Source organism: Rhinopithecus bieti, unplaced genomic scaffold, assembly GCF_001698545.2.
Source record: "Rhinopithecus bieti isolate Rb0 unplaced genomic scaffold, ASM169854v2 scaffold_41913, whole genome shotgun sequence".
NCBI lineage: Eukaryota > Metazoa > Chordata > Mammalia > Primates > Cercopithecidae > Rhinopithecus > Rhinopithecus bieti.
Window position 1 is genome coordinate 437,897 of NW_016818964.1, and position 11,455 is coordinate 449,351.

At 46.7% G+C, this 11,455-nt stretch overlaps 1 protein-coding gene across 2 annotated transcripts in view; it reads right to left on the reverse strand.

The window, feature by feature from the left end:
* Positions 1 to 434: 434 nt before the first annotated feature.
* Positions 435 to 11,455, reverse strand: part of FBLN5 (fibulin 5) — an 81,062-nt gene continuing 70,041 nt past the window's right edge. Inside the window, exons 10-11 of one of the 2 annotated variants that reach the window (XM_017857910.1) lie at positions 9,934 to 10,129; positions 435 to 1,403 (exon numbers count right to left, since the gene is read on the reverse strand). In XM_017857910.1, the coding sequence (XP_017713399.1) occupies positions 1,242 to 1,403; positions 9,934 to 10,129 (358 nt within the window). In that variant the 3' untranslated portion in view covers positions 435 to 1,241. The remainder of the gene's footprint in view (positions 1,404 to 9,933; positions 10,130 to 11,455) is intronic. The other variant, XM_017857911.1, reaches the window with a different exon arrangement.

The following is an 11,455-nucleotide window of genomic DNA, read 5'->3' on the forward strand; positions in this document are numbered from 1 at the left end:
TTTCAAAAATCCTGATGGCCGGGCCCTACCTAAGCCCAATGACATCAGAGTATCTGGGGGCATGTCCCAGGGAATCAGTCTTTTCTCCAAAATTCTACTGGTTATCCTTCTATGCAGCCAGGATTGAGGGTCACTGGTTCAAAGTAACTTGAATACATTCCTGTTCTGCAGGAGCACTGAAAATTATGTACATAAGAGAAGAATTGTTAGTTGTTTTCTAATCAGATGAAACAGGACTCAGGGATGATACCTCCCCTAACTTCCCCACCACCCCATTTATCTGCCCCACTGCCCCTTCCCATCAACTTGCCAGAGTGACAGATAATGCCCTAGCTCCCTGGAGAGCTTTCTAAGCACATGATAAACAGGCTTAAAGAGAACTAGAACCCCAAATGCTGAATCATCTATGATGTCAAAATGAACCAAACACAAGCTCTCTTCAAATATTTAATCAGTTTGGAGACCTCTGCCTTCCAATCCAATTGGGTAAAAATTCTAAAGAAAGCAAGATTAAGGGGTCCTCAAAGAAAACATTGGGCTAAAATGGAGAGGAGACTGAGTTTGGGAAGACAGAACATAGCATGTGTCTGAAGGCCTTTTGAAGGAATTCTACAACATATTTTTTAAAAAATACTCAACATGAACAAGACAGGATTAAACCGTTATACAAATTTAAGGACAACTCAAACTTCTTTTATGTCTGAAAATACCAGACATGGTTTTGAAATACATTCTCAAACCCTTCGATCCTGCTGTGGTTTGTTTACATAGCCTTCTCAGTGTAGGCAAAAAGCAAACTAGCTACTCCCAGCGTTCCCCGCCAGCTCCCGGGTCTTTGCAAAGCAGTAATACAGCGAGAGAAGGAGTGAAAGAGGTGAAGAGGTGACAGCAAGCTGTTCACAGTCTTTGAACATAGACTCAGACCCCTGCAAACCTAATCTATTTTCTTTGAGAAACATGGAAATAAACTGAAGGCCTTGAAAATTCACCAACAATCTTACATCCGGGGAGCAATGATAATACTTTTTGATAACTGCATCATAGGAACTGGGGGTGGCATGTCCTTCAGGGTGACAGGTCTGCAATAGCACAGGTGAGAGTCAGGATGTCGGGGCTGACTCTTCAGGGAAATGTTCAGCAGGAAACGCGTAACGTCTGTGTCGCTCTCATTCTCTGTTATTTCCTCTTCTCCTGTCCCTTGGTGCCCATGAGAGGCAGCGTCGGAGGCTCCAGCCCGAGGCTCAGAATGGGTACTGCGACACATATATCCGCAGTCGGATCACGGAGCTGCCTCTGAAGTTAATGACAGTGTTGACAGTGATCATTTCCAAGTCCAGCTGGATTTCCCGGGGCCCTTTGATGGGGCGTGTCATCACCAGGGTGGCACTGATGGGGCCCGTTTGCTGTGGACAGAACCGGGGGACACCAGTGAGAAAAGGCCTGCATGGTGCCCCTGCAGCCCCACCAGGGCACTCCCCTTGCCTCCGTCAGTCAAACTGGCACCCCCTCGGTGCCTCAACTGTGCCACGCTCTTTCCCTGGCTTTGCCCACTCTCCACCTGGCTCTTTTCTGTTAATCCTTCAGGTCTCATCTGAAAGGTCACTTCCTAAGAGGAGCCTTCTCTGATTCCCCAATCTAAGTCAGGTCCCCTGCGACCTCTGCCGCTGCAGCCTCTACTTTATACAGGATGGAAAGCATTTATGACTATGCATGATTGTCCACACTGTCTGCCTGATCCATGTCTGATATCTAGGCCCCCACTAGGCTATGAGTTCTGTAAGAACAGATACTGGGGTCAGGCTTTCCACCACCGAGTCCCCCTAGAACCCAGCATGGTGCCTTGAACACAGAGGTGTTCAGAAAATATATATTGAATGATGAATGAATCATTGATTGAACCTTCTACATGGCTTAGGGCTGTCACTTCACCTCTCTGGGGTTCATCTCTAAAATGAGGGTTTGGCATTGAGTACACACGGACACAAAGAAGGGAACAACAGGCACCATGGTCTGCTTCAGGGTGGGAGGCAGGAGGAGGGAGGGGATCGAAAAACTAACCACTGGGTACTGTACTTATTACCTGGATGACGACATAATACGTACACCAAACTCCTACAACACAGTCATTTACCTAGAGGACCACCATGCACATGTACCCTTGAAAGCAGAATAAAAGTTTTAAAAAACATGTTTGAGAAAAAATAAAATGAGGGTTTGGACCAGATCAGCAATTAAAAAAAAAAGAAAAAAGCATCAAAAGCTACTGGAAATTTTTTTTAAAATTAACAATTCCAGGGGCCCATTCCAAGATTTTCTAGGTCAGTATATTTTTAGGTGATGCCTGGGCAAGGTAGAATTTAAGAGCTCCCCTCTAGACACCCTAGAGTCATCTCCAGCTTCACCATTCTGCAACCTGATCACTGTGGTCCTAATAATTTCATGGGAACTCTCTCCTCCACTGAGTCTTTTTCTAAAACTTTCAAGGAGGAAGGCAGAGAGGAATGACATCAGTTGAGCACTCATCATATGTGAGGCACTCTTCTAACCATGTTTATGTACATCTGCTTATTTAGTCCTCATAAAATGGCTGGGCACCATGGCTCACAACTGTAATCCCAGCATTTGGGAGGCAGAGGTGGACGGATCACTTGAGGCCAGGAGTTCGAGACCAGCCTGGCCAATATGGTGAAACCCCATCTCTACTAAAAACAGAAAAATTAGTGGGGCGTGTTGGCAGGTGCCTGTAATCCCAGCTACTCGGGAGGCTGAGGCACAAGAATTGCTTGAACCTAGGGGGCGGAGGTTGCAGTGAGTAGAGATCACACCACTGCACTCCACCCTGGATGACAGAGCGAGACTCCAGCTGAAAAAAAAAAAGAAAATCTCATAAAATCCTGAAAGGCCTTGCCAAAGTGTGGTCCCTGGACCAGCAGCATGGGCATCACCAGGGAGCTTCTTATAAATGCAGAATCTCAGGCCCTGGCTAAGATCTACTGAGCCAGAATCTACAGCTTAACACAATCCCCAGGGCTTTGTATGCACATTAATTATTGAGAAGTGTTGATCTAAAAACACAGGACCCAGGTGGAGGGCCCAGCTGGCTGTCCTTTCTAAGTGCTGTATGGAAGGTATGACTCATTATTTCCTCGTTTTATGAGTAAGCAAACTGAGGTCTCATGAGGTTAAATAATTGCTTAGGGTTACCCAGCTAGTCTTGGCCAGAGCCAAGAGCTTCCATTCGGGTTTTTCTGACCCCAAGCCCCGGCTTTTTTCACTGCACAGGAGGTATTAGAAAAGGCTGATGTGTGTTTCACTTCTTCCTAGCACCAACCTAATGAGAGATGCTCGTGGTCAGTGCAAGAGACAGATATTGGCACTGGTAGAGGAAACAGCGAGAGGGAGAAAAGGGATGGGCTGGATAATCACTTCCCATACACTGCAGAGCTCAACCCTGTGTCCAGAAGCCGAAAGCAACAGTCTCTGCAAAATAAAGGAACCCAGCTGTTCTAAAGCTACACTAGATGTTTTATCTGTCTCCATAAAGGTAGGGTGCCCCATAAAGCTCTGAACATCCCCAAGAGCCACCACAGGTAAGACAAGGGTGGGGCTGGCAGACAGGTGCAGGCCAGGTGCTGGGACCTCCCCTATCCGTGAGGCTGACAGACAGCCACACAATTTCCTCTTGGCACTGGTTCCTCCTGTTCCCGTCAGCATCCACGTTATTGGCACCTCCTCACACAGAAGATCGCTTGGACTTCCTTGTCAGCCCTTACTAAACCTGAGCCCTGGGCCAGGACTTCAGAGGGTAAAGCCACACAAGGAAATGCCGGCAGCCTTTACATATACAAATATCTCACCAGCTTTCACTGCGTGAACAAAGACCAAGAGTTGAGGACCCTGAGCTGGGGGCAGCCCTCCGGAGGGATATCTGTGGAGCCCAAGGTCTGGAAGGGAGAAGGGGGCAAGTGCAAACTTCCAAGTTGTTCCTTTGGGCTCTCCTGGTAAATTCTCCTGAGTACAAAAGAATCCTAGACTCTCCCATTTGGAATCCTAGACTCTCCCATTTGGAATCCTAGACTCTCCCATTTGGAAGTAACTGTAGAAGCTGGGGAGTCCAGCCTCTACCTGGGTCCACCCTACCCACAAGCACCTGGAAGAGCTCAAGTACCTGCCACAAGAGCTGAGGACAGCCACCTCCACATTCAGCTTTTAGGGCAGAGTCAGGGCATTAATGAAATAACCCCCCGAGAGCCCGTGGGCATTAGTAGCCTTGGTGGTGTGAAAAGATGAGGAGGAGGAGGGTGATGGTGGTGGTAGTGATGGTGGTGGTGGTTATGATGCCAGGCATCTGGCTACAACCTTTCCTACACCTCTTAATTAATCCTCATAACCCTATGTTGTAAGTAGGTTAGGGATACTACATAAGGCCACAAAACTACTACATGGTACTAGACTTTATGGCTCCAAAAATCATGCTTCTAACCACTACATTCTCTGATAAGGTCTCTGTACCTCTCCATTTACTCACCATCCCATGGGTCTTGACTTGAAAATCACCACTTTGTGTTGTGTTTGCTAGGTTGTTTTCCCCCTCTCCGCTAAGGTGTGTGTGGGTTCCTCCAGGGCAGAGACCACATCCTGTTTGTTTCTCAGCGCTCAGTGCCTGACCTGAAGTCTCATATGCAGTGGTGCTGAATGCATGCTGGTGACGGAAGAATGCACACGAATGACTGAACGCCAGTGGACTTGACCATGCTGGGCATCGGCTGCCAACAGCCCACCAGCTGTATGTCTTCCTGGCCCTGATCCCACATGCACTCAGGTTTGTTCCAATCAGCTTGTGGGATGGCATGGTCTGACCTGTGGCAAGCAGCCACGCTGTAGCAGGCCAGCTTCCATGGGCCCTGCCACTTGATCCACGTGTGTCATGGAGTAAGTGGACTTTGGCACAGTCTGAACCCCATGACCTTGCTCCTTCTTCTGGCCCTAATTATGACCCCCAAGCCACCTGACCAAAGCCAATCATCAGTCCTCTTTCTAGGGCTCAGTGAGAGACAGACAGCCAGTAAGGCTTATGAATGGGCTTGTGTGTGTGTACATGTACGTATGTGGGCATAAGTGTGTGCGTGTGTCCATGCGAGTGTGTGTGGTTTGCCTGCGGGGTGAGATGAAGCTCCTCCCATGTGCTTATAATCAAATCAATGAATCTCAGGGTGTGAGAGCCTGGAACGCCATCCAGCCCCACCTCCCACACAATGCTCTAGTCCCCTGGGTAGCATTCCCAAGCCCTCATGGCCCAGCAGCTCACAGCCTCCTTACAACAGTAGCAGCAACAGTAGCAGTTGCCACAACAGTATCTATACAATCGTAACTGCTGTTTATTGAATACTTTCTATTGTAACTGGATGTTAGACTTTTCTTGTGATCTCAATTTCTTCTGAGACCCCAAAGCTGGAAGAGCAGGTAAAACATACCTCCCCATTCTAAAAGAAAAGTGTAATAGCACAGATTTTTGGTGCCAGGCTGCTTAGGTTCAAATCCTGCCCCAGTGCTTATTAGTTGTGAGACTAGTTGGGCACGTTGCTTAGCTCTGTGCCTCAGTGCTCCTGTCTGTAAAATCTGGATAAAACCATCCTATATCATAGGATTCTTGTGAAGATTAAAGGGTTACTGTATAGAAAGCACTTAGAATAGTGTCTGGCACATACAGGCACTATACATGGCTTCTGCTGATGCTGTGTGTGGAGTTATTGGGGTAATACAGGACTTACAAAGCTGTGATCCAAAGCCAGATGTTTCCCTCATTCCATCCCTCCTCCAGCCTACAAACACACTTTTTGTTTGTTTGTTTTTGTTTTTAGAGGCAGGGTCTTGCTCTGCCACCCAAGCTGGAGTGCAGTGGTACAATCATAGCTCACTGCAGCCTCAAACTCCTGGACTCAAGTTATCTTCTCGTCTCAGCCTCCAGGGTAGCTGTGGTTACAGGCCATGCCACCACACCTGGCTAATTTTTTAAATCTTTTTTTGTAGAGACAGGGTCTCACTATGTTGCCCAGGCTGGACTTGAACTCCTGGGCTCCAGCGATCCTCCCACTTCAGCCTCCAGAGTAGCTGGGATTACAGGCATGAGCCCCTGTGCCCAACTCTACATATATTTTATTAAACACACTTACCAGCCTCCATCTCAATCAAGAGGAGTTTCAAAAAAAAACTGTTCAGAAATGCAGGCCCCTGAAGTTCAAGGATGCAGTAAGTGGTACCAGTCTCTCTCCAGGAGAAGTCTGGAGGTGTGAGCCCTGAGCTGCCCACACACCATAGTGAGGAATGGGGAATGCAAGGAGCTGATGTTGACATCCTGAAAGGCCCTTGTGTAAGGTCTGCTGCCAGGATGCAGTGACACCCTCCACCTCACTACCACCACGGAACATCTGTATGGGACGTAGCCCCAGAATTAGGGGCTGAGAGGTTTGGAGTAGCAAGTGACCAAGCACAGGCCTTACTGCCCATATCATGGACTGGTCAGTGTGAAGTCCTCAGGCAAATCTCCAAAAGACCCAAAAAAGCATACTGTGAAAGCAACAGCTTTGGGGTCTCTGCCCCTGAGGGAGCACCAATGCCTGGTTACAATGGCAACAATCAGGGAGGAGCCTCGCTCTCCCAACCTTACCCTTTCTACCACCTGCTCCTCCACCGCCAGCCCTGGAGGAGCCAGGGCCAGCACTACCATTACTGGGAGGGTAAGAAAAGGGCAGGGCAGAGGCCAACCACACCCCTTGCCTGCTCTGAACTAGGAGACAGTGAGAAACTTCACGGTGGGTAAGAGACAGAGAGGTTGAAGTTTCCATTTAAACTAGCACAGACTTTTGACGTGAGAGAATGAGACAGTCCAATAGAAATGGAACATGCCTGTGAATCCTAGGGAATTGACCTGAGATGTAACCCAGTTGCTCACAGGTTTGATCCAACAGCGTGAGAAAAAGAAAGTCATTGACTGTTTCACCCCCACCACCAAACTCTGCTTCTTTGATAAAAACAGTATTCCAGACAGGGTGCTAAGTGGATGATCTCATCTAATCCTAAAGTAAACACTCATCTAGAGGTCCAGAGAGATTAGGTCACATCACACAATTGTTAAATTGTTAAACTGTAGAAGACATGGCTCCAGAGCCCACATTAGAATGACTGAGTGGCTTCCCGGGGAGGGTCCCACAGCTTTGGACAGCATGGACCCTTGGAAAGCCAGCCTTATCCAAACAATTTCTGTCTTCCTGCTTTGTGGCCCCTGACTTCATAGGGCCCAGTCCTTAATGAAAGCACATAAACTCCCATGGACCTGTCCTTTTCAATATGGCTCCCCACAGTGACCCTGGAGGATCACAGCAGCATCTGTTAGAAATACAGATTCCTGGGTGCAGTAAACGGAATAACAGCCCCCAAAGAGATGCAAGTCCTAATCCTTGGAACCTGTTCTGTTACAAGGAAAAGGGTTTTTGCAGATGTGATTAAGAATCTGGACAGAGAGATTATCTGGATTGTCTGAATGGGCCCTAAATCTACTCACAGGTGTCAATATAAGAAGGAGACAAAGGGAGATTTGATACACACAAAAGAGGAAGAGGAGGCAGCGTGACCACAGAGGCAGATATTGGAGTGATGCAGCCACAGTCAAGAAATGCTGGCAGCACCCAGAAGCTGGAAGAGACTTGGAACAGATTCTCCTCTAGAGCCTCCCAAGGGAACACAGCCCTGCTGACACCTGAATTTCAGCTCAGTGAAACTGATTTCAGACTCCTGACTTACAGAACTATGAGAGAATAAATTTCCTTTGCCTTAAGCCACCAAGTTTTTATTTTTATTGTTTTTTAGAGATGGGGTCTCCCTCTGTTGCCCAGATTGGAGTACAGTGGTGTGATCTCAGCTCACTGCACCTTCAACCTCCTGGGCTCAAGGAATCCTCCCATCTCAAACCACCTCCCTGCTACACCGCCCCAGGTAGCTGAGACTACAGGTGCCTGCCACTATGCCCGGCTAACTTTTTTTTGTAGAGACAGAGTTTTGCCATGTTGCCCAGGCTGGTCTTGAGCTCCTGAGCTCAGACATCTGTCCACCTTAGCCTCCCAAAGTGCTGGGATTACAGGCATGAGCCACCACGCCTAGCCTTATTATTATTTTTTAAAGTAAAGGCAGGGTCTTACTACATTGCCCAGGCTGGTGTCAAACTTCAGGCCTCAAATGATCCTCCCACCTTGGCCCTCCAAAGTGCTGGAGTTACAGGCGGGAACCACCACTAATGGCTAAGCCACCTAATTTGTAGCAATTTGTTACAGCAGCACCGGGAAACTGGGAAATTAATACAACTATGTCTCACTCATCATCTTCTGAAATTGATTCTCTGGAGAGGGAGCTCTGGAATCTGCTTTTTGGGAAGTGCCCAAATTCACACTGAAATGTGAAAAACATTGTTCTAAGCCAGTGGTCTCTATTTATTTAAGATGGAGTCTTGCTCTTGTTGCCCAGGCTGAAGTGCAATGGCAAGATTTCGGTTCACTGCAACCTCCGCCTCCTGAGTTCAAGCGATTCTCCTGCCTCAGCCTCCTGAGTACCTGGGATTACAGGTGTGTGCCACCATGTCCGGCTAATTTTTATATTTTTAGTAGAGACGGGGTTTTACCATGTTGGTCAGGCTGGTGTCAAACTCCTGACCTCAGGTGATCCACCTGCCTTGGCCTCCCAAACTGCTGGGATTACAGGCGTCAGCCACCGCGCCTGGCCAGCCAGTGGTCTCTAAAGAGGGGTGGTCGCTCCCAAGAGTTGCAGGATATGAAGCTCAATAATACAAATGACACAGTATTAGATGTATACAATTTACAAAAAAAAAAAAAAGTAAACATATTGTAGCATGTCTGCTTTAAAACCTTTTGCTGATGTGGGTAAGTCAGTGTTGTCTAATCAAACTTCCTATGGCAATAGACATGTTCTGTATCTGGGATGTCTCATACAGTAGCCATGTGTGGTTTTGAACACCTGAAATGTGGCTAGTGCCCTGAAAAAACTGAATTTTTAATTGTATTTAATTCATTCAGTTTTAAAGAGCCACAGGGGCTACTGTGCTGGACCAGGCTGATAGAGCCCATGTCTAATAGAGCCCACGTCTGCAAGCCACACCTCTAACACATTCTCTGTAAAGTAAGTACCCTGAGGGCAAGGATTTGGGATGTTTTCTGCACTGCTGTATCCTTGGTTTCTAGAAGTGCATGGTAGGTTGTTTTTTTTGTTTGTTTGTTTTGTTTTGTTTTGTTTTTGTTTTTGAGACAGTCTGGCTCTGTCACCCAGGCTGGAGTGCAGTGGCATGATCTCAGCTCACTGCAACTTTTGCTTCCCAGGTTCAAGTGATTCTCCAGCCTCAGCCTCCCAAGTAGCTGGGATTACAGGCTTGCGCCACCATGCCTGGCTAATTTTTGCATTTTTAGTAGAGATGGGGTTTCACCATGTTGGCCAGGCTGGTCTCAAACTCCTGACCTCAGGTGATCCACCATCTCAGCCTCCCAAAGTGCTGGGATTACAGGCGTCAGCCACTGCGCCTGGCCTGCATAGTAGGTACTTAAGAAATACTTGTCACATGGGTGGCTGGAAAAATGGAGAAGTGAATGCCTCTCCAACAGAATGTTAGGAGAAAAGAGGCCTGAGATTGAGTCTTGGCCTAACTTCCCATTTCACAGATGAGAATCCTGAGGCTCAGGAGGAGAAGTATCTTTTGTAAGACTACACAGAAAGTGGTGGAAACCAGGACCTTGAACCACACTCTCCACTCTTCTCTCTCAATGCCTGTTCCTCCTAGCTCCACTCTTACCTGCTTGCATACAGCATATTCCTAGGAGAGACAGCACAAGGCCACTGTTACAAATGGTGTCCCCACTCCCCACTCCCTCTTACCCGCATATAAAATTCTCTGCCCTCATTTCCAGATTTGATCTGGAAAATGTAATAGGCCCCAGGGTAGCGGGTCGTGGCTTGCATTTGGAAGATGTCAGCGGGAACGGAGCGTCCTGACACCACGTCCATGTCCCGGTACAAGATGGTAAAGGGCTGGTCTCTGCAGCCAGGGTTCTCAGCAGGACACATACAGCGGCTGTGGAAAGGGAAATCATGTGAGAACTCAAGAAATCCATTCCAGGTGCTGGTTGTGCCTACTTCCTCTCTTAAAACACTGAAAAAGAGGCCATCCCATTTTTAGCATCCAAATGCCATAACTGTAGAATGTCTCTGCTCCTGGCTTGAGTCTAAAAACTCTCCAGCATGTAGGTGAGCTCTGTTTCCTAGAGAATGGACTTTTCTCACCAATCAGACGTTCTGGCTACTAAATAGAATATAAACCTTAGATTTCTGGTTTTCAGAATGTTAGAACATTCTCCAAGATACTTTATGTTTGCCATGTAGGCCAAATATGCCTCTCCAGCCTGGGCGGCAGAGAAAGACCCTATCTCAAAAAACAAAACAAAAAGAAAAAAAAAAAGGAAGAAAGAATTTTTTAAAGTAAGAAATTGGATTAACAGGTCTTGGGGATCCTTGTACATTCTCTATTGCACTCAGCCCAGTCTGCATGGAATGGAATTGAATAGAATATAATCAAATCTTGTCATTCGATAATTGATAAACAAGAGTTAGAACTATGTACAAGATAAGACATTGGACATTTTGGAAATTCAATAAATAATAAGATCCTGACTTCAGATAGTTTGCTTTCTAATAGGAGAAATAAATCACAGACACAAATATCTCTAATACGAAGCAACTATTAACAGAGTGCCCTAATATAAAATCACTGACTTTTACTACCAAAGAATGACTGTTATAGACACCCCTTGATTCACCCCTAATACCCCCTTCCTCTGTCTCTGACCCCGCCCTGAGACTCCACAATAGGGTTCACAATAGGATGAAGATGTCTGTTGATACGTGCGGTGGTGGCCAACGCTAGGAGTCAGCCTTACTGTGTTTCTGCCGCTTTCTAACTTCCAATCTATCCGCAAAACCTGTCGGTTCTACTTCCAAAAGAGAGTCCACATCCAACCATCTCCAGTGCCTTCAAGGCACTCTTGCCTTCTAGCCCTTGCACATGCTGTTCCTTCTGATCTTCCACTCTCTATTTAGTTAAAGTCAACTCATTTTCCCATTCCAGCCCAAATGTCATTTCTTCAGAGATGCCTTTGGACTCCTCCATCTAAACCATCCAGCCTACTCTTCCTTTTTATAAATTTCCATTCATTCTAAGCAGAGTATGGTGTCTCATGCCTATAATCCCAGCACTTTGAAAGGCTGAGGCAGGAGGATGACTTGAGTCCAGGAGTTCAAGACCTCTGGCTTTACCAAATACATATATTTGGTAAATATATATATATATAAATATATACAAAATATATAAAAATATAAAAAATATATAAATATATATAAAAAA